Raw genomic sequence first — 24,692 nt, forward strand, 5'->3', positions numbered from 1 at the left:
GTATTCCATTTGAGACTAGTCATAATTTATTTGGTGTTTCCTACACTGGACTAGTTTCAGTATTTACACAGGTAAATGCTTCATGAAAGTTTTTTTCTCTCTCTCTCTCTCGCTCTGAGGGTCTACAAACACCCAGTTGGAAGTTTTCGACCTTTTATTTTAAGAATGCGTGAGTCGAATTCACGGTGAACTTGAGTTTCCTGTCTGTCATCGCACCGTGCAATATCCAGAATGGTAGCAGAGATTGAGTACTGGGTTCATGGGGTATTCTAATGAAAGGTATGCTCAGGAAATTATTCTGATTTTATATATATATATATATATATATATATATATATATATATATATATATATATATATATATATATATATATATATATATATGTGTGTGTGTGTGTGTGTGTGTGTGTGTGTGTGTGTGTGTGTGTGTGTGTGCGCGTAGACGTGTATATAATGAAATATGAGCATTCTACGAAAGTGAACTGCAAAGGATATGTGCAATGATCTTCCATGTATGACAAAGCCGTTGTAGTTAATATAAAACGCTTGTATGCAGGATTGGGAGTATGTCCATGTACGTATCTGTATGTAGGCTCGTGTGCGCGCAGTTGAGCCCTGACCTCAGGAGCTAAGACAGAGGAAGTTTTTAATAGCGACAACGTGACCGCCTTTGCCACTCAACTGACTCCGGATGTCAGAATCAGGCGCCGGAGAAGGTTTATTTTTTTCTTACGATTTCTTTCTCTTTGTTCTGTAGGTCAAGTGCAGTTTTCAGATTTGTCTTATTTTTTGTATAGATGGAGAGAGAACGAGAGGACGATAGAGGAAGCAAGGGCTATTACAGAAAGTTGTCATCATTTGAGTTTGTCATTTGTAGAGGCAAGTTGTGAGCTTCTTGTGTGTCTCAGAGATTCGTCGTAAATAACAGCCAAAGAAATGAGCAGTAGGAAGTGGAAAGGGTCAGAGCTCTTCGTAATTAACTTACACTAGTCTTTCACTCGTTACAGTGACTCAGTCAGTAGGTCTGTGAATACCGGACGGCATTTCCTGGGGGGAACTTTTCTTGTATTTAGAATCACCTGTCGCTTCTAGACGACGATTTTAATTGATATGCTGTTTGCTTTCAGGCGTTTTCTAATGACCCTCTTCATAATGATATTGTGATGTATGTTAGTCATCCACCTTTTCTCTTGATTATTTTTCCATCCTTTACTCTTACGTCAGTACCTGCCACCGTTTACAAAATTGTCCTCTGTATTAAACATCCTGCTTGCGTTGTTTCAGAGTTGAATTTTAGGGCATCTGCTGAGAAATGTCTTTAGGTGTTCCTTGTTCTTTGCTCGGCAGGTGACATTTTTATTCTCTCTTTGTTAATGAGCTTAAAACTACAACGCAATTGGAATGACTTGACATGATTGAATGCAATTATCAATTAATCCCACGGTCACTGTAGAGTACTTATAAGAAAAGGTCCATCACAAGAGCTAGAAACTAAAGTTAGTGTTAACAAGCAAGTGATGATCTCATAATGTAATTGTATTTAGATGAAATACTAGAACTGGAACTGGAGGGTGAAGCGGTATGTAATTATGAGAATTTATAGCAGATATACAAATCTTATGGCGTAGCTCCTTCAAGAGATTCGCACCAGAAACCCATCAAAACTGAGAGCTCAGTTATATTTAATAATAGGACTCAGCTAGGGAGTTACATTGTGTTTTGGCAACATGTCAAAACCCATTAAACAGTGATAATCTATGAATACCATTTAGACAGATACCCTCTCGGAGGAAAATGGGATTCTACATTCTCTTTTTTAAAAACAAAACAAAGAAGTTTAATGTCTTTATATTTTTCGAAAACACACTTTATTCAAGAAGCTTCCTTTTTAGGTATATCGATAGATGGACTTTGGTGATCGTTCGAGACGCATCATGAAAGTGAAGAATGTCTCCAAAATGATTTCTGATGAGGCATTCGAAACACGGGTCAAACCACTCTCTCTATGCCATTATTATTATTATTATTATTATTATTATTATTATTATTATTATTATTATTATTATTCTTGGTCTCCTCCTTCCTTTTATATTCTCTGATTTTGATGAAACTTGTGGGCGTTGGCGACTTACTATGTATTGTAGCATAGACATGATCGGTCTATTCAGGTCATGTGTGAAAAAGAGAAAAGAGAGATGAGAGGAGAGGAGAGAGTAAGCAATAAACAAAGATAGATATACAAACAAACAAACAAACAAACAAACGAACAAACAAATGTTGACTAATATAGTAGCCTACTGTACATGGGAGACACTTTTTTTCCTTGCAGTGGAGCTCTGCTCCTCCCCCCTCTGCCCGCTTCTCACTATCCTCTAATTCTTATGGTGAACGTTAAAGCTTTTTTATATGGTTGACAGTTCTATGTAATGATCACGTCAGTTAAAATACTGATGGATGCTATGAAGTGCTATGTGAAAAGGTATGAGAGTGGATGGTGGAAAGGTAACATCACTCAAAAGTATTTGTCTGAGGTCCCGTTATTTTGATCTTAATTCTGATCTTTACGGAAGTTCCGAAATTCTCCTTATTCCTTTCAATGACTTGTTTAACAACGCAATGACTTGTGAGCTGCAAAACCACTCGATGGAAAAAGCACGGGCCTGCTTATGCAAAGCATCTCTAGCCGTAAGTATCCAACTTCCACTGATGCGGTCGTATATAAACGTGGAAAATCCGCGGCGTCTCATTCACGCGCAAACGATTTTCTTCAAGCTTCAGGCTCCTGCCTTCCACCAAAGCTTTCGGTGAAATAGAAAAATGGCTACACAGCAAAAGTTATAGAACGAGAGACATGGTTTACTTTAGAGGTGCGCTGTGGTCGCTACTTTTTTTTTTCTTTACAAAACTAGGTGTTATAGGATGGATAACTATAAGTATTAGTTTTTTTAAGCAGTGACTGGCTTAAACAATAGCAAAAATAAACTACAAGAGGGCAAGAACAACTAGAACCACGAATTACATCTACTCGACGTTTTTATATTAGCATAAATGCAATGTAATCTAACTCTCCTCCAATTCCTCCTAAATTCTCTCTCTCTCTCTCTCTCTCTCTCTCTCTCTCTCTCTCTCTCTCTCTCTCTCTCTCTCTCTCTCTCTTACAAGAACACACACACCCACACATGTACACGCTAAACAAAAAGCTCCTTTCAAACAAGTGGCCGAAGGGGAGACTTGCGGTGTGCTGTAGGCATTACTTAATATTCTTTGCAGCGACCCTTCGGCCCTAGCTGCAACCCCTTTTATTCCTTTTACTGTACCTCCCTTCATATTCTGTATCTTTCATCTTACTTTCCACCCTCTCCTAACAATTGATTAATAGTGCAACTGCGAGGTTTTGCTCTTGTTACACCTTTCAAACCTTTTTACTGTCAATTTCTGTTTCAGCGCTGAGTGACCTCATAGGTCACAGCTCTTGGTCTTTGGCCTAAATTCTGTATTCTGTTCAAGCTAATCTTCCTTGAAAATCTAAATGCAAATAAGTAAATACTGGTAACAAAACCCTCGTGTGACAATATTACGCATATGATAGGGAAAAATCCGAAAAATGCGATCGTATCTCAAAACGCTGCTGAAGACCTTAGTTAGATCAAGTGGCAGCACTTTTCATTATTTCAGTGACTAGACCTTCACTGATAACACAGAAAGCAAGCGTTTCAAATCAAGTTTTTTTTTTTCTTCAGGAGAATCGACTTGTGAGAAGCGCGCGAGCACCGCTTCCTGCAACGCTCCTTTCCCCTAGGGATGATTCCACTCCATGATTTCCATGAATTTTTTCTATGCATTTCCGACTCCTCTCCAGCAGGCCACCTTCCACGAGTTCTGCTCCCATAAAGGGATAATTAACGATGAGGGTCGGGATGAATTATGCTGTTATTTTTGGGACTTGAGACCTGTTTTGTCATGATTATAAAGTATGTTACTGTCGTAAAAGCTACAAAAAGCCAACTCCAAATCTGGCATCAATATCAAGTGCTCGTTACCTGAAAAAAAAGCAGAAAACGTAGGTTTATTTGGAGGACAAAATATAATGTAAAATGATATGAAAACAGGTTTGTCACGGTGAGATAAGAACTTGGATGCCCATTGGCCTGAGCCGTTTCTCTTCACTTCATTATTCATGGGTATCGTTCCCCATCTTAAGTTACTTTGTTTCTTGCAACTTTAGTTAGTATGTATACAATAGGAGGCCAAATGCAACATTTGTTTTAAGAGTAGTTACAAAGAATATAGATGGTAGCGGTTCTCAACATTTTTATTGCTAATAATTATATGGGGGAGCGAAAACTTGGTAAATTTGCGCCATCCCATTAGAAATAACTGGTTCTTTAGCAAGAAGGAAAATTAATACTGAAAAAGGAAAATCTATATTGAATTTCGAGGTTATCCTTAACTGGAGACTGATTTGTATTTCAGTGATGGGAAACTGGATGATAACCTGAGAGTCGACTGACTCAGGACATGAGCTTCAAGTTATGGAGAGAGTTTATCACTTGAATATCCTGAATTTAGAAATAATATTGTTGTTGGAATGCCCTAACGCTAGGGAAACCATTCCATGATATTTGGGTGAAAAAAGTAAATAAATAAATATTTAACGCACGCAATGGTTCCCGGGGAATAGTTGGTTAGTGAAATTGAAGAGACAAGAGCCATTTCACGAGTCTGACTAATTGCTTGGTCTGCAGGGCCACCTTTGCCACTAACGTCCTGATTAAAACTTACATTTTCGCATTCCTTACACTCGAATCATCCGGGTTATGTTCCTCGTACCCTCTGACTCCTTTTCGTCACTCTTAACTTACTTCGCTCGCTTAACTTCGCTTGTCTCCATGTCTTAAATATGCTTTCGGTTTCAGCTGAGCGTTCAGTAAGATCATAATGTTTCAAAGCTTTAAAATCGACCATGCAGTATACTGTTACCTCTCATCTCTGAAAGGCTTTTTTTTTTTTCTTTTAGTTTCATCGGGTTTTCCACTGTCTCCTTTGAGTAAGCAACAACAGCAAAGCGCAGTAAGACTTCCCTAAATCCAGCCAATTCTATACTTCTCGTACATGGAGGTTTTTAAGGCAGGTAATTGCAAATAGAGTCAGCCCTCGCCAGTTACATCCATACAAAGGTCCTAAAAATGTGCCTCCTTTTCTGCAATCGTTCACTGATTTCTCATATTTGTTACTGAAGGATTAATAACAGGAATAAATACTTCCCCTTACCGAATAAGAGTAAGTTTTTTGTTTTTTCGTGCGGTTTACTGTTAGTCATATGAAAATGCTGCTCGCGTCAAGAGTCCACCGTTTAAAGCGATGTTGCAGTGATAACAAACTAGACGACGAACAAGGGTCTCTTGTGGTAATGGAGATGACCTGAATCAGTGGTGAGAAAGAGCATTTGGGGGGAAAAGGCACCGATCGGTATGATGGTAATGAAGCTTTTCCGGTCCTTACCGGTTTCGGGAAATATCAACCTTCACCGTTACCTCTTCAGCAGCGTTGCACTAAACGTCTCTTCGCAGGGAGTTGGTTAACTACTTCCTTGGATGACCAACATTCGGCGTCTGCCATCTACTGAAAGGTAACCAAGGAGGGTAACCTATTTCGGCGAGATTGATTTCACTCATTTTCCTTCTAGCACAGTATAATCCCTTGTTAATAGTAGGTGACCTAATGCAGTCCATCCAGAATTAGACTCTGCAACGGGGAGGAGAAATGTAAATGGCATACACCTGTATAAATATCTCATGACCAGAGAAAACAATATAAGGATTCTAAATGATGCTCAAGCAACACATACCAAAGGAAACAAGCTTGACTACATTTGTATAGCAGGAGATTCAGATGTACAACACACCATTGAGATAGTGGATACCCTAACATCAGACCACGTTGGTATCTATGCTGAGATCATATTGAACAAGACTTTTAAAAGAAAGATCACAGCATGAAAGAAAATCAATGCATCTAAAAAAAAAAAAAAAAAAAAAACTGGAGGATAGCATCAGGGAAAGTATGAATGTTTGGCATGGTGGTTATGAAGCCTAGAGCAGAGGCCAGTACAACAAGGATATTATAGAAAAGCTAGAATAAAGTGAGCACATCAGCAGAGGAGGCAACCACAAAATCCGTGAACAAACTGGTATAATACAGATGATGCACTCGAGAGGGTCAATAAGCAGTATAGCAAGGCAAAGAATGTGATGGATAAACCCGGCCCGGAAAACCTAATAATATGTTTAAGACTAGAGAAACAAGTGCAAGCAAGTTAAAAAGAACTTAAAGAGAAGTTCTGGATTAAGTTTATGCAAGGCATCAGTGAAAAGACACCTCCTTGTGAGGTTGCAAGGAGAGTGAGGATAATCTAAGGGAAGGAAAACAAAGAACCAATCCATCCCAACCAAAGAGAAAGAGCAAATGAACTTCTGACAAAGTGGGTATCTGATGCTAGCAGTGATACATTACCCATCAAGGTTAGAATGGCAGTTGAGAATAGGATAAGGAAGAAATTAAAGAAGTTAAGAGAAGCACTCAAGAAAATAGGAAAGTGTAATGACAAACCCATCACAGAGCAAGAACTGCAAGAATCTCTAAAGAGCGGGAAGTCTACTGCACCAGGGTTAGATGGGACTGTATATAATGCTATCGGGGTCCTCACAACAGTAAGTGGAAACCCAGTACTTAAGTTTTACAACATGATATGGTCAGGAGAGCCCTTACCCAAAGCATGGAAGAATTCGCTCATAATACCAGTGCCAAAACCAGGAAAGCCTGGTGAATTTCGACCTATTTCATTGGCATCATGTCTTTGCAAGTATTTGAAAGAGTTTTGCTAAATAGGCTTAATTTCTTTATTAAGAAAAAAATCTCAAAGTGTTTATATGGCTACATACATGGGAGGAGCACACATCACTATTCATAGAGTAAGTGCAGCATTAGGGTTAAAGTACACAATAATCATGGATTTAAAGGGGTCCTTTGATAGAAAAAAAAAGTTAAGTATACCTTAGTTTTACCAGGCTAACCATATAATTATTTTGACTGAGTTGGCAGAAATGATAGAAAGAAGACTCTTACAGCTCATAATGGATTACTTGACAGATAGAATATGTTGTGTCTGTTTTGAAGGTGTTCAATCAAGATGGGAAAAAATGAATGGAATTGGGTAACCCTCAAGATGGGGTTTTATAACCTATTCTTTTTAGTATTCTAATGAATGCATTAAGAACAATTAATATATCAGGAATCATAATAACTATATATGCGGATGACTTAGCGGGACAAGCAAGCACAGATAAAAAAATAAAGAAATCAATTTAGGTATTCACAGAATTGTGTAATAGTATAGGATTAGCCATATCACCTGAGAAGACAAAGCTGATAACAAGAGATACACACAACCCCTTGATGCTGCATTTACAGGGGCAAAGAATAGAGGAGGTAGCCCAGTACAAGTATATGGGTGTCATACTCAGTAACAGGTGTCATAAATTGTATGAAGTTAAGAGAATAGTACAGGTAACAGCAGCAAGGTCATGCTTCTCTGGAAAGTAGCCTGTGACTCTGTGGGTGAAAGAGTACCATTGGTAAAACAACATTATACATCAATGACAAGATCAATAATTGACTACAGCAGCAGCATATTGCTGCCTTTGAGGAAGAGTTATATTAGTATTCTAGAAATCATCCAGAACAAAGTAGCAAGAAGCATAATAGGGGCACCTAAAAGAGTCAGGCAAGAAATGTTGCGGAATAAGGGAGGGTTGGATTCAGTACATCATGGAATGACAAGAACAGCAATCATCCAGTTGTATAGGTCCATCACAACGGATGATGATGGATTAACAAGAGATACTCTAATTCACAGCTCTCCTAGAAGACCAAAGAATGGTTGGGTTACTGCAGCAAGACAATTAGTATAGGATTCTAGCATGAAAGAATTCCTAGATGTAACGAGGGCAGACGTAAAATGCATTGCTCCATGGAGCATACCAGAGACAAAGATGTCACCATCAACAATAAAAGGGAAAAAGGAAGAGATGAACCCTGCACTGATGAAGAATGACTATCTTCAGAGGCTGGACAGTATAAAGGGGAGCAGGTACATTATTATGCAGATGGTTCACTCATAGAAGACGGCAGAACAAGTAATGGGGTAGCTGTGTACCAGTATGGAGAGGAGATATTATACTCTCTTTCATTATAATCATCAAATGGAGGCTCCTTATTGCAGTCAGAACTTCTGGATATTACAGCTGCACTGAGTATCATAAAAAGGAATAGGGACAATGCCATAATAGCAAAAGATAGCCCGAAGTGCCCTACAGTCACTCACACCAAGAAAAGGTGAATCAAATATCACAGTGAAAAGAGCTGTAGCCTTGCTATCTAAAGATCAAACAAGCAGGGAGAATGGTGACATTCATATGGGTACCATCACACATTGGAGTCTTAGGTAATGAGAGGGCAGATGAGCTTGCTAACGAAGGTGCAAGGAAGGAAAGAACAGACTATAAATTGGCACCATCTCCGAGTATATTGGAGGATTTGATTGGAATGGAAATAATGCAGAATGGGAATCCCAATTCCCAGCGTGTCCAACACACCTTTCTAGATTGGCCGTCACACAAGGGTGAGCAATCTATCACAAGCCTATTTACACCAAGCGTTTTTGTAACGCACGAACTAATTTACGCTTCTTTAACACACCCAAAAATCCGATTAGGATCCGACCAAAAGTTCCATGGAAACTTCCATCTTTGGACATGTGTTACTGTCTCTGGGCGCTTTCTGAACAATGTTCAGGCCATCAGCGATCAATTGCTGACTCCCACAGGTGACTGTACGCTGAGAGTTGAATTAACAAACACATACCCCCACCTGCAAGATTTGTTAAACATTGCAAGAGACTGTGTGTCACATGCATGTACACAAATTCTACGTAACCAGGTGCACACATGTATATACTGTATCATATTGTACATTAACTAAATTGTAGTGCATTTCATTTTGCAGAAACCTGTTAGCATTGTTAAAACTATGGTATTTCTAAATTTTTGTGTAAAACCGTACCTTTGATGTGTTAATTTCATCTTATTGTAATTCATTCAATTAAATAATTATTTGAAACATATGCTTTCACATGGTAAAAGTAAAAAACTGCACATTAATCACTGTGAATTATACAACATGCTACTCCTCAGCAATTATGTTACTTATCAGAAACCTGATAAAATGTATATTTTTATAGCAATTCGAGTTACTTTCTTAATGTACAGTATATATAAATGTTGCATACTTTATAATATTTAAGACACATCTTGTAGTGTAATCTTTTAATGAGTAATTTCTACTTAATACATTGTAATTCCTCTATGCAGTTATCTGTAATTATTTATATTTTGTAATACTACCTGAGTACCGTATTAGCCCTTGGTCTAGTAATCAATAGGTTGGAAAAGGTATGTATAATATCACAGCCAGTGCCATTCATTATAGAGGGCTTTCCCTCTACGCATACCGCGTCTGGGTTGCCTGTTGTGCTATACTTTGTAAGTTTCTTGCACAATAGTGTTTCTCTCACATCTCTCCTCCTTCTCCTCGTCCTCTTGTTCTCCAGGTATTATATTTCGATGTGCATTTTAGCTGTCAGCCTTTTTGAAATAAAGCAACCAGCATCAATTAGCTGCAAGTTACCATGTTGTACACAGCTAAATCATTCTTATTTGCATCTTCACAGTCTGTTTTTTCATTGAGGTGTAACCACATGCATGTACTTGACAATTTTCCTCAAAATGCTATCACATTCGCCTTATAATCAAAAGGGAATGAAACACAGGATATATGATTAGAAAGCCCCAAACCAACTTACTCTCTAACATATTTTGTCACCGGTACAGACACCAATAGCTGACCCTAATAATTAAGGGCCTTATAAAACATTTTCTGTCGGTAAAGTATTGCAAGTGGTGAAGAACATATTGATAACCCTGTGCTTTCTTGTAGTTGGTTGAAGCACTGTCAAGCAACTGTCTACAGAGAAAACGGTATCAGTGGCAGTGAATGCCACAGGTATACATACTGCCACGGTGCACTTTTGTTATTACGCATTGTCACTGGTGAGAATGTTACCTCCTGGAAATGATTGATAGTGTTGTATGTAGATGTCGATTTGTTATATATTGACCTTTCACAACGCATTAAATGTTTTTCGTTGTCGGTGACCGTTGTTATTGTTACCACTGATTCCAGATTAAATTACTTGGCTCACAATCTGGACGAATACGCAGATCTTTTCCCCACGTCAAGTCTGTCAGAAAGAAATACAAGAGGGTTTTTGTGTGTGTTGGAATGCAGCAGCAGCTTTCTCTCCTTAGCTGGGAATTTTCTTTAGCTCCGTGACCTCTCCCAAAGCTGACGTCATCCAGTCGTCGAGGGCATTAGTCAGGTTGCGTTTCTATTTTTCTTTTGTCGTTTTTAGTCTTTCGTCATCATCTTAGATGTGGAAATTGCTGGAATTTATTTCGGAATTTATGCACTTTGTAATGAACATATTTATATTCGTAACTTTTTACCGTCAAGTAATGTTATAAATATTCAGTAGATATGTTACCTCTCTCTCTCTCTCTCTCTCTCTCTCTCTCTCTCTCTCTCTCTCTCTCTCTCTCTCTCCGATCGTTCACGTGTTGCCATGGAATGCGTAAATAGCTTGCTCTGATAAGTTCAAAATCTCAACCTCAGATTCTTAGCATTCTTCCTGGCAACATCACAAACCACAAATCTAGGCTGAATTCTCATTTGTCACTTTTTCGTAAAGTATTTTTCTGTTTACGCCTCAGTGTGAAAGTGATTTGAAATGCGCCATTCTCAAGTGCAAGGCTAATTAATAACACTATATGACGTGGACCAGTGGTTCTCAACTCGTCTTAGGCCATGGACCACCAACTGCCCCCCCAAAAAAAAAAATAGTATCGTGGGCCATTTAATTTTTTTTAGTAATAGTAAATATGGACGGTAAACATTATGGTTTGAAATATATTTCTTAACGTATGAATTGCAAACAGAATTTCGAGGTAGCAATATACGAGAGCAACAAACATGATTTTTTCGTAGTAATTTTTAAATAGTAGATTAATATGGTTTATATTTTATATTGCCACTATATTATAACCAGGACCCACTTACGCAGGTCAGCCAGACAGAAGCGGGCATTTTCTTTCTTTCTTTCTTTCTTTCACCCCGACGCGACGGACGCTCCCTGGGCCCCGAGCCAAGCCTGAGTGACGCACCGCACTTCTTTCTTGGCACTTCATTTTTTTAAAAAATTGCAGCTACTCCGCCTTCCGTCCTTTATTTTACTTCATCCAAAAAGTTCCTGTAGATATTTAGGGTGCATCATCTAGCATGCATGTTAAACACAAATACGTAATTCCACCTTTGTTTGTATTTTATCTTAATCTGGAGATGACATCATACAAGAAATAAAAGTTTATAAACTCATTCACATATTTACTTTGAGTCTTTTTCTAGCGTCTCCCCTATTTGTTTCACCTCCCCTCTTTCGTTTTGTTACTTTAATTTGATTGTTAGGATGTCTAATCCTAAAGTAGACTGATGCTTTTTGCAAAAAATGTTATCTCATCAGGAATATTAATCTGAGTAACAAGAGTCTTCATGCGCTCCTTTCCTTTAAAAGAGATTTACCGCGTATTGCCACCGGTGACAATTTCACACAAGGTGGTTAGCTGTGGAAAAAAAAATCATCTGAAGGTACTGTACATTCAGTTCCCCTCCGTTTATCATTTTCGTCCATGACTCACATGTAGCCTACACTGTCTGTCTTACGGTCTTACCTACACTGGGATATTTTGCACAGAATGTTTCACAATGTAACCACCTACCGTACAGTATGTATATATTCAAGGGCTTCCTCTTTGATTATACTGTAGCTGTCCCTGTTTTTTCATTACCTTCATTTAAATTCTCTTTTTATAGGACTTGTTAAATACATTTCTAAACTTTTGCTCAACATTTCACGAATCCACACATCAGATACGAGATCTTTACTGTTCAGATAAAACCCTGAATTAACTAAGTTATTTCTAATCACTTTCATTAGGTGGGGGCCACCATCAGCAAAAGCATATAATACTTCTCTTCTCTTTCGGCGCGGAGCTTTTTAAATGAATTTTTGTTTTCAAGTGGATTAATATCAAGTTCCTTTCACATGTGAAGGTTGGTTGATTCCAAATCATCAACAATTGCAACTACTGGATACCCGATAGACTCCACACTTGTTATAATACCTAATAACACTTTCTTTACATTTGATTGGTCAAAGTCATAGTAAATAGGTTGCTTCCACTTTCCAACGAGGCCTTGCAACATGACTACTAAAACTCTGTCATGTGGTTTGTATAACACATCCATACCTTTATCGTAGCACCGCTCATTGCTGATAGACATTTCATCAAGACTTGGAAATACATTTTTTTTCATTTGTAGTGAATGTGTGCGCTGTAGCTCACAATAATGACAAGACGATTCTCTAAATTCTCGGTTCGCAGTGGAAATGACTTGCTCTATCTTTCAGTGTGCTTTCACATGGCAAGGGAGGTCATTTTTTCAGTCTCAAATACCTACATGTAACACTTAGGACTTGGACTTATTAGTGTTAAGGCTGAGGCAATATCTTCATTGTTCCATTCACTCACTCTCTTCTTGTTATAATAGCTTTCATTTGAGTTTTACTGAAAAAGGTTCTAATATACTCTCAGTTCTTTTTATAACAACATTCCTTATAATTTGAAAAACATTTCCATTTAGATCAGACATATATATTTTTAAGTAAACATTTTCTTCTTTAAGACGGTTTACCTCTTCTTTTAGTCTTTTGATCTCATTTCTTGTCTCTTCTGGAATATTATTTGTATCTTTTTCTACGATGCTCAGATTAGCCTTTTCTTGTGCATTATTACAAAGTTCGGGCAAAAAAATTTGAGACACATTTCTGTGCTCTCTCTTCTCGGGCCTTTGATGCTTCTGCTGCGATTATTTCTGGAGCAATAAAAAGAGAGAGAGAGAGAGAGAGAGAGAGAGAGAGAGAGAGAGAGAGAGAGAGAGAGAGAGAGAGAGAGCGTGATTATGAAATTATCATTTTCAGTTTAGCTTTCTTTATACCAGGATATTATCTCTCAGTATATATCTATGTATGTGTGTGTGCGTGTTTTGAATCATACTGGTCAATATAAGCAAAGGCATTTCATGTTCCAGAGATGCTTCAATTCACCTTTTGGCAATTGTTGAAATGTCGGAATTACACCTTCCTTTAACATCCTCTTATTTCTCTGGCTTCAGTGTTCAGCAACCGTGATTTCTTATCATCGACGTAATCTTGTGGGCTGAAGTGAACTGAACACACCACTGCATATATACTTGGGATTGATTGGATCGGAACGGCGAACCGCATTTATCCACTTGCTAAAGTGATGTTTATCTTTCGGAAACGTAAATTAATGCCCCTGTCTTTAATTTTCCTTTTGGTATTCGGACATCCATAGACGGAACAGTTGTTAAGCATTTTAGATGAATTAGCACAAGATAATACCACGTACTGTACTGAAGGTAACTGAGCTGGGTCAGTGCGGTCTACTGTAGGTGTTGGGGCTCAGTTGACTTCTTCTTTAGCGTGAGTCATCGATAATCTCTTGTTTGGCTGAACTAAACCTTTTAAGTACCTAGCACTAAAATTATAGGATTAATAAGAATTTTGGTACTAGATGTGTTGACGAAAACTTGTAAACGTAAAGGAGAACATATTTCTTTGTAAGTTTCTTTTTTTTCTATTTTCTTAAGAGACCTACTGGAAGTAAATCTCTTTCCATTTCCTCAGAATGAGGTACAGGAGGTTTATGCTGCACGAAAATGTAATTATAGATATCAGAAAAACACATAGCCAATGTAGTCGTAATTTTATTCGGCTAAACAGATTTTCTACTTTAAATCCAATGATATTCAAACCAAAAATTATGAGTAAAATACAATTTGTACAGAAATTATGCCCATATACTTTTCTTTTCAGTGGTATGTTAGGTGTTGGGCATTTTTGTCTACCGACACCCTCACAGTTTAACGAAATGTTGTATTTATTTATAAATGTTGAGTTATGAAAGGGGCTGCATCAGTGCTCGCGAGCACTCAGTTCACTTCCCCTGAAGGGCACTGTCACACCGTCAAAGCGCAGGAGGGCGCTCGCGAGCAACAGGCTGCCCACCTCTCAGGGCCCAGTGCTAAAATCTGAACAATGTCATTATAATTCATGAATAGGTATAATACAATGAAATGAATGGTCAATTATTTATTTGGATAAAAATATTCGTGCCGCAATTTCAGTAAATTTTAAAATATATATATCAGTCTCCAGTTTATTTTCAAATGTAGTAAACGCCCTGTGGACAACCCAAAAAGTCACCATACCAGTTGAGAAACACTGACGTATAAGATCAGCATTAAAATTTGGAACTGCATTATGGGTCATAGGTTGACACTGGTGCAACCTGTTTTTTATTTCTGTCACCTTAGAGAAAGGGTGGCTCTGCTGGGTAGTTCATAAACTATCTTAACGAACACATGAAAGGTGTTGGTTCATTACCTAATCCTTTTTTCAATGAATCAGTTCCTTTTTAGGAAAGGTCACCGTCAATTTTCATTTTCAGGAACATGTGCAGAAGTTTCTCTTGTTTATGATCATAGTACAGGACCTCATGCAGTACATTTGTAGTTAATTCCAATGTTTTACGTACGTTGAATCTGATTTCTTTTCATCATTGCTTGGTTATTTCTCTCTCTCTCTCTCTCTCTCTCTCTCTCTCTCTCTCTCTCTCTCTCTCTCTCTCTCTCTCTCTCTCTCTCTCTCTCGAGTAAAAACATGGTGAAATTTTATACTTAATGAAGCTAAGGTAATATCCGGTGTGCCACAAGGTACGGTGTTAGCTGCGTTGCTGTTTGTTATTATGATTGCAGACATAGACAGTAATGTTAAGGACTCGGTAGTGAGAAGTTTCGCCGATGACACAAGAATAAGTAGAGAAATTACTTGTGATGAAGATAGGAACTCGCTACAAAAAGACCTAAACAAAATATATGAATGGGCAGAGGTAAATAGGATGGTATTTAACTCTGATAAATTTGAATCAATAAACTATGGTGATAAAGAAGGAATGCTATATGCATATAAGGGACCTAATAACAAGACAATCACAAATAAGGAAGCAGTTAAAGACCTTGGTGTGAGGCTGAATTGGAATATGCTATGCAATGATCAAATAGCAATACTATTGGCAAAATGCAAAGCAAAAATGGGAATGTTGTTCCGGTACTTCAAAACAAGAAAAGCCGAACTCATGATTATGCTTTATAAAACGTATGTACGCAGTCCACTTGAATATTGCAATATGATATGGTACCCACACTGCCAAAAGGATATTGCACAAATAGAGAGTGTACAAAGGTCCTTTACAGCTAGAATAGAAGAAGTTAAGGACCTAGACTACTGGGAAAGACTACAACTCTTAAAATTATATAGTCTCGAAAGAAGAGAACGCTACATGATAATACAGGCATGGAAACAGATAGAAGGAATTACCGAAAACATTATGGAGCTAAAAATATCAGAAAGAGGAAGCAGAGGTAGATTAATAGTGCCCAAAACTATACCAGGAAAACTAAGGAAAGCACACAGGACATTAATCCACTAAGCACCAGCATCATTAATTCAGCGATTATTCAGTGCATTACCAGCTCATCTGAGGAACATATCAGGAGTGAGCGTAGATGTGTTTAAGAATAAGCTCGACAAATATCTAAGATGCATCCCAGACCATCCAAGATTGGAAGATGCAAAATATACCAGAAGATGCATTAGCAATTCTCTGGTAGACATCAGAGGTGCCTCACACTGAGGGACCTGGGGCAACCCGAACGAACTGTAAGGTCTGTAAGGTAAGGTAAGGTCTCTCTCTCTCTCTCTCTCTCTCTCTCTCTCTCTCTCTCTCTCTCTCTCTCTCTCTCTCAATTTAAAAATGATAAAGATAAAGAGTTGGTAATCTCTCTCTCTCTCTCTCTCTCTCTCTCTCTCTCTCTCTCTCTCTCTCTCTCTCTCTCAATTTGAAAATGATAAAGACAAAGAGTTGGTGATCTCTCTCTCTGTCTCAAATTAAAAGATGATAAATATAATATGTTGTTGGTGATTCTCTCTCTCTCGCAAGATAAAAAATGATGAAAATATAGTTGGTGATCTCTGTCTACCACTCTTTCAAGTTAAAAAAATTACCAAAATATAATGCATTCTCTCTCTCTCTCTCTCTCTCTCTCTCACACGCGTTAAAAAATTAAGAAATAGTTAGTGATTTCTCTCTCTCTCTCTCTCTCTCTCTCTCTCTCTCTCTCTCTCTCTCTCTCTCTCTCTCTCTCTCTCTCTCTCTCTCTCGCACACAGACTCACTAGATATGTATTCCTATTTCTGTATTCATATCCATATACACAGTAATAAGTTATCTTCACCATGATATAGTACCACTGTCCTTAGGTGAAAAGTAATGTAATCGCATTTTATGTGTAGCTTGTAGCGAATTCCTGGTCTGGAAAAGACAGTATTTTAACATTATTAACATTTTTTGTTGCTGTTGATAACCGAATTTACTATATGGTGGTGAGCCGTCCTTAGTAAAGTAGAGATGTAACAGGGGAAGACAGAGACTTTCTGGATGACCCAAATTTTCTGTCAGTTTGTAAGGCTATGGACGCTTCTCTTATGAGGATGTTTCACGACACCTCTTGGAGAATCTCGCTGGTACTCACCCAGCCAGGCGCACATATCGTTGGATTTACATGAATTTTCACAAATGATCGTAGAATAGAAGAGAATTTCTGTGAAATGTCCTCGTGGACCCTGGACCATTATCTACTGAACTTCGTCCCAGTGGGTTAACGGTTAGGAAGTGTTGGTCTAAATCTCGCAAGTAATAACAAATGGTGGTAAAATCCGGTTAAGATCACATTTGCAAGTAGGGCTGATGATAGGTTACAAACATTAAGATTAATAATTCACCGTCCACTGAAAGGAATCTTATTCACTTGTATTTTCGCATGACGCTGTTCATATTGATCCACAGTTCAGTGAACGAGCCCAACGGGAGGAACCGAAAGGTTGAGACCCATGGGTGAAAATAACAGCAGAATTAGAAGAGAATAGAATTCAAGGGAAAGGAATTACAGAGCTGTACATTCATTCAGAATGGTTGTCAGGTGGAGGTAACAATGAAATGGAGATCATTGTTTATGGGGAAAAATAAGGACAAGAAAGGTAACAGTAGAGGACTCGTATCCAGAGCAGGTGAATTAACTGGCTAATAGAGGGAGGGGCAACCTGGGGGTGTTGCATAGCTATGCCTCCCTTACGAGAGGGTCATGTTCTACTTGCCCTCTTGCAATTACTACTTTTTTCTGTTAAAAACTATTCATGACAGGAAAGAAAAGATAAGGTAGGGAACCTACATTTTAAAGCATTTCTTTCGGTATCAAATCGTTGAAGTGAGCATAGGAGCAATAGTCCACATTTTGCACCATTTTGAACTCAGTATCCCTTCATGTAATTGAAAAAAAGAAAACAAAATAGAACTTGCAGAATACGTACGTGTGAACAGTCTGTATTTATTCTTTGTTCATGAACAGTCTTTTTTAATGGGCAAGAAAACCGTGCCTGTAAAAATCTGCACAATATTAGCAGTTAGGTAAAAGATCAAACGCCTTAGTAGCTGCTGATGGAGTAGTCCTCTCGTGTCACTCTCCCAGATGAACTGCGTTGAAGCCTCTTCCAGTGTTAATGATTCCGACAGACACATTCACTCTCCTTATCCTTTTATCACTAGCCCTGATTAAGTATGAATAATAAGCATCAAGGAAAGATAGTGAGTATTTACTTCTACTCAAAATGGCGTCGATGATGTTAGTGCTGCTTATCCTAATTTTCTTGTTTTATTTAAAATTATATGATAAGCATTTTGTTGGATAAGCCAGTAGTAACAAGTGTATTTTAGATGCAAGATATCTTTCAGTGTTCAAAACGATTGCACTGTTGATTTAATTTTCTTATTTTTTTCTGTAAAAAGCCTCTTAATTCATGGTTTATACTGTAGAAACTAACTTATTAAAAATTTCGTCCAACTCCAGAATAAAGTTTATGTGCGTGAGTACGACGCTTGTACAGTTCTCAGTATATATATATATATATATATATATATATATATATATATATATATATATATATATATATATATATATATATATATATATATATATATGTATATATATATATATATATATATATATATATATATATATATATATATATATTCATTGTTATTAAACTTTCTCCATTATTTTACAGGAGTTAGGTAGCGGCAGAGCTCAAATCATGCTGAGGAATGGGCCATGGCTTCTCCATCGTAGCAAGGAAGAACGCAGGAATACGTTAAGGCTAGAAGCAGCACCTTTGAGAAGCACCATGTGTTCAAGTGACGTATAAAGATCTGAATCTCCCAAGCCTCTTGTAAATGTCAAAACCAGTCACTACCACTGTGTCCAGGTATCTTATGTCAAGGAAAGAGTAATACATGGCTTTCCAGTGACACAGAACACCATCTGTCTACCAGTCACTTTCCCGGTCTCTGCTTTGGCCATGGGCAACCAGAACAGTGGGAGCGTTGCTGTGTCCCATCCTCCTTCCAACTGGACGCAGAGCTTTCCTCGAGAGCACAAGAAGCTTAAGAAATATGGAGCTCTGGCAGAAAATAAGGTGGGTTGATTGCTTACCTCTGTTCAGTCAAACATGTTAACTATGAATTTATGGTGCAGAGGGCTAGTTTGCAACTATACTAATTTATTACTCACACCCACTTCGTCTTTTTCCAGTGGAAAATTACTATTACCTAAACCCATTTCGTCTTTTTCCAGAGGAAAATTACAATTACCTACAACCACTTCGTCATTTTCTAGTGGAAAATTACTATTACTTACACCCACTTCATCTTTTTCCAGTGGAAAATTATTAATACCTACGCCCACTTCGTCTTTTTCCAGTGGAAAATTACTATTACTTACACCCACTTCGTCTTTTTCCAGTGAAAAATTACTATTACCTGCACCCAATTCGTCTTTTTCCAGTGGAAAATTACTATTACTTACACCCACTTCGTCATTTTCCAGTGGAAAATTCTGCATTTCCATTACAACAGCCTGAAATTCTCTTTTTTTTTATTTATGCTTGAAAAAATCTGATAACTGCTATAGATTTTTCCTAAAAATTTTTTATGACAGCGACCACATTCCTATAAGAGAATGTATACATTACTTAATATCTTTCCAACAGTATTTCCTTTTACTACAAGTGTTTTGTGCACAGTTCCTGAAAATGTATCATAATGCTGCCTGAAAGTTAGATATTTTTTGAAAGACCTCCAATATCTAGAGACGATGTTATCAATGCCACATGCTTCATATAATTTATACTACCATTACTGGAATCTTGTTCTCCTTTTTGAATACACGCAGCCTCCCAGGACTTGTATCTTTCAAGACCTTTTTATCTCTCTATCTATTACTTAGATGAACTTCATTTCAACAAAGAACTTCTATTGCTTTTAGTGTATGCACCAGAAGAATTAGTACGTGTTACCTGCTATCTAATTATAATTTGATTAAAGGGGTTGGGGGTTTATTTCACTCTGCAGGTCAAAGAGCAGTCTTTGAACTTAGAATATTAACTGGCATAAGGGAAGGCTAAAGGTGCAAAATGGAGGACAGGATGATCTTATCCTTTTGCTGTTCTCTGTGGTTCCTAAATTGATCATGACTGATCTTTTGTTGCTATGCTAGAAGTTTTAAAGAGTTTATTCTCGTAAATCTGCCTTTTTGTTGTCATTTGATCTCTTTGTGAAGTTTTCAGCATTTTGCTTTTCAAAGTTTTCCACTACTGTACATTATTATTATTATTATTACGAGATAATCAGTGAAACAAAGTACTGATATGAAATCCTGGGCCAGAAAGACTAATTACCCCCACAGCAGCTTGACATTGTAAAACTATCGCTTGACATTAGTAACTTTGTTTTGTCATCTGAAGATTGCTTATTTTTCATATTTTAAGTATAATTTGTTTCCTAATTACTGCAGGTGTTACCGCAAAGAATACCAGGTCAACGTCTTAGGCCAACAGAAAATGGCCATGTTCTTCAAACAAAAGGAACCATAACCGCAAAGCGGACAACTGATTTCCATGCTCCTCATCATCCAGTCTTCCCGTCTCCTCTAAATCTCCAAGCAGCCAGTCAGCTACATCATCCCTTGCAGCCACCACATTCTGCTTCTATGAGTGCACTTCATCATCCCCACCTGAACAATGATCACGCATGTTTAATTCATGACATCAGATTTGGTCGTCCTCCTTCTAAGACATATGCTAGTGAGCCTGATTTAAGAGGACCAACTCCTTCTACACCAGTTTCAGTTCCTCAGACACACACCATAATTAGTGAGTCTCCAACTAAAGGTAGAATTAAATCCAAAAAGAAATATAAAGCTCCTCCAGTACCTCAAAATGGAATAAATGAGTCTTATCCAACTCCTAAGGAAGAGCATTCATATTCTGTTGGTGATGATGCTATGCAGTCCCCTCAAGGTTATATATCACAGGAATATGGAGTTCACTGGGCAGGACAGCTTATCAGTCAACATTGTACAAGTCCAAATGACCAAAAGCCAAAGCCACGGAAAGGTGGTCTGTTCCGCAAGAAAAATGAAACTCGTTGTACCAGTGCTGATGAACACTATAGTTCAAGCAATGAGCCAGACAGGGTAAGAGCTCTAAGTGAAGAACGACATGCAGCTGCCTCACCCATTCAAAAGTCACCACGAGATGAACTCAGGGAGCGTGCTCGAAGTTTAGATTGTCTGCAGCACGAGCTCCGTCACTCACCAGTCTCTCATTCAGCACCAATGGCTGCTACAAGTCTAACTCATTTACATCATGTGCATGAGCCTAGATTATGGACAACACTTGAGAGAGATTCACGACATTCCTTGCAACAAGAGCTTGATTCTAGAAGAAGCAGCACTATTGAGCGGGAGTCAAGGAGAAGCAGCGGTGGAGAGAGGGAATCAAAACGAAGTATCACCTTTGATAGGGAACAGCACAGAAGCCATCGAAGAATGAGTACTCTTGAAAGAAAGCTTGAAGAAAGGAAGCAATGGGCAAATGATGGACGTGACCATGGTCAGTCATATAATAGGCACTTATCTCGCTTAGACTTCTATCGGGACTCTTCCCACCATCGCTCATCATCCACAGGGTCTCATCATGAACTAATTCCTGAAGAATCAGGGAAGTTTGATATCAGAGATGAATGGAATGGAACACAAGCTGACATGGTCCCAGGGAAGAAAGAAAAAGAACATAGAGTTATTGATGACTGGGACAAAGCTGAAGCTGAAATGAATCAGCGTAAGAAAATGTCTGCATCTTTACAAGCAGAACTCCTGTCAACAGTGAAGAACCTGAAAAACCCACCAGAGCAAGAGCAGTTGTCTTCTACATTGACAAGTAAAAGTAAGGAGCATGGAAAAGATTCATTTGTTTCTTGTCAGCAACCCAGTAGCAATCAAATGACTGACACTCAGAATGAAACTCAACCAAAGACTTTCTTCTTTGGAATGGAACCTCAAATACCAAAGAGCAATCGAAGTGAAACTAATACAGGCCTGCACAAAATTAAAAATCAAGAAGAGGTAGCAAAAATAAATCATCAAGAAGCAGTGCACATTAGTGGCCAGTCTGTTGAATATACTCGTCGCACGTTAGAACGTGTTGATAAACATCAGAGTATGCAGAAAGATGCAAAAAAGATAAAAAGTAGTCAACTACAGATAAGTGATGAATCTGAAAATCCCAAAACACAAATTCACAATAATCGGAGAAAACTCTCCAAGGATGTAGAAGAGTTTGCTGTTGCCATTGAACGTCACAAAGTCAATCTTGTCGATGGTGAAAGTGGAGCAAGTGGATCTTCACGGAGAGAAGATGGGGGATATCATTCAAGACAAAACTCAGGGAGCCTTTATTTAGACACTGAGCAAGTGGGAGGAGATGGAGAACTCAGTCTAAATCTGAGACCTACATTACCAAGGCGCCAATTAGAGATACCAAGATTCAGTCCCAATGCAGCATGGAGATCACTTAGTTTAGAACGTGCTAATAGAAACACCAATGTTTTGGATGAAAGTCGTAGTAGTGAAGAGCCAGAACCCATGAATGAGACAAGAATACAACATTTAACACGCCCTACAGCACCTCCAAGAGGAACAGGAGAAAAGTCGGCGGATTCAGGTATTTCTGGAGATGCTGGAAGTCCAGGACCTGGGCATGAATTTGATCCCTTAACATCTCAAGAAAAGACTAAAAGTAATTCTGGTCCATTAGCAGTGTCTTCACCTCTTACAATGGGACGGCAAGAAGTAAGACGAGCCTGGACGCCAGCACAAGATCTTGATGATAATAGTCTTGATGGTAGTGGTGAGCAGCCAATAATTTCTGAAGGACTATCTACACCACCAAAGCTCACTTCACGCTCAAACATGTTTGGGAAATCCCAAGAACTTGCAACAGAGCAAGACACAGACGTAGATTTTACTAATGAAACTGAACCAGTATCTGAACTTATTTCTTCTGATAAAAAAGACCCTTGGGGAAGACGCATCAAGAGAAATGGAGTTGATGTTTTCCCAAATAAGTTTAATAGTCTCCGAAAATTGAAACGCTCAGTATCAGGTGCTATAACCGTTCTTGGTCGGAAAAGTCCAGCCACTGAAGAATGTTTACAAGGCAGAACTACTGAGGATTCCCAGATCTTCCAGCATGTAGATGACTCCAACTGGAGAGACAACTGGTCCATGTCAAGATCAATACCCAATTCATTGAATACTTGTGAAGAACATGATACAGAAAGTAACTTGTCAAGTTCTCGAAACTTCCGGAGTAGATCAGAATCTCGACTCATAGCTGGAGGAGGGTGTGGGGAAACTGTAGAGGAATCACGTTCTCGAACTCCCACTTATCTTCAGTATGGAAATACTGGCCATATTATGTACTTACCAGAATATAATTCTCGACGAAAGCCCAGTGAAGACGGGAGTGACAAAAGATTCCTGCATACCACAGCGCAACGCGAATTTGATCACGAACAACAACGTGACCTGCATCATGCTGTTAGACCTCTGACGCCTGAAAATGAACGTAAACCCCCATCAGGTAATTCATTCATACTGGTATCGTTAGCACCTTTTGTTTTAATTTACCAAAGAAATAAAATGCAGGTTATTATCATAATTATGATGATAGAACAAGAATAAAAGACACTAAAGCCCAGTTCATATGGTTAACTACTACTTTTAAATACAGTATTTCAAAATTCTTCCAGTCGAGGACAAGAACTAATGATACGTTATAATCCTTAGACAAGCCTTTTGAATAGTTGTAAGTAATGGTAACGAGGAAAAGAACACAAATAATTAAGTTTTCATGTGAAAAGATTATGTTGCAAGGCATACTTTTGGAGAAAAATATTTTCTAGCAGCTTCATTTGTCAATGAATTAACATAAATATGTCATCTTTTAGGTGACGAAGATCCTTCACAACCGGAGAACTTCCACAGTCCGGACTCTCTGCCAAACAACTTCGTCTCGCAGCCGCCGTCATTCTTCAAGAAAGGCAAAGGGAAGAAGTTTTCGTATCAAAGTACAGTCCGAATTTTAGAAAAGAAGAAGTTGGAAGAGAAACTGGCCAGAGAAGTTGCAGAGAAAGAGAGATTGAGGATAAAAGAGATAGAAGCAATGAAAAAGGTATGGTGTCATAAGTAGGGCAGGAAAATATTAATATTTTTATGGAAATAAAATTTAATTCTATTAGTATTCACTACAAAAGCACACGCTATTTTCAAATGAAAGAATTTATTTTCTCGTATTTGTTTATTGTTTGGTATTAGAAAATACCACATACTAACAAAAATATTCCATTTGCAGGTTGAGGAAGAATTTCAGAAGAAAAGAGAAAGAGAAAAGAAGAAACTGAAACAGCAACTGAAACTCTATAACATGCACAATCAGCAACAACAGAACCATCTGTCAAGCAGAGATTACCTCAATCATTCCTATTCCAGCGACGAGCAAGTGCCATCCTCGTATTCCATTGAGCGTCATGAAATCTCCAGTCAAGATTCATTTTATAACACACCATCCCTACCTCGGGCGCCTCCTCCTCAGGTAAGAGGAGTAGAGAAGTGTTATTCAAATTCTGGCATATTGGCCCTTTTTCCATTTGACTTTCTTTTTCCATTTGACTTTCTTTTTCTTTTTCAAAGTCTTAATCAAATATAAGAAACAAGACTCCCTTTCTCTCTTTAGGAAAAGCAAATATTAAGAAATGTTGAGAAAGTGAGAAGTCAGAAGGTCGTATAACCGTTCAATTGCCGTATATGGCCAGTACTGTAGTGTACTGTAGATTCTGTATGCAAGTTTTTGTGTAATACTCCTTATT

The 24,692-nt window shown here is 38.2% G+C and overlaps 1 protein-coding gene across 2 annotated transcripts in view; it reads left to right on the forward strand.

The window, feature by feature from the left end:
* LOC136841023 (SAFB-like transcription modulator) overlaps nucleotides 1–24,692 on the forward strand; it is a 204,137-nt gene that overhangs the window by 172,938 nt on the left and 6,507 nt on the right. For both annotated transcript variants that reach the window (XM_067108066.1, XM_067108067.1), the window contains exons 3-6: nucleotides 18,494–18,901; nucleotides 20,278–23,407; nucleotides 23,775–23,998; nucleotides 24,179–24,418. In XM_067108066.1, coding sequence (XP_066964167.1) covers nucleotides 18,785–18,901; nucleotides 20,278–23,407; nucleotides 23,775–23,998; nucleotides 24,179–24,418 — 3,711 coding nt within the window. In that variant the 5' untranslated portion in view covers nucleotides 18,494–18,784. The remainder of the gene's footprint in view (nucleotides 1–18,493; nucleotides 18,902–20,277; nucleotides 23,408–23,774; nucleotides 23,999–24,178; nucleotides 24,419–24,692) is intronic.

Source organism: Macrobrachium rosenbergii, chromosome 8 (assembly GCF_040412425.1).
Source record: "Macrobrachium rosenbergii isolate ZJJX-2024 chromosome 8, ASM4041242v1, whole genome shotgun sequence".
NCBI lineage: Eukaryota > Metazoa > Arthropoda > Malacostraca > Decapoda > Palaemonidae > Macrobrachium > Macrobrachium rosenbergii.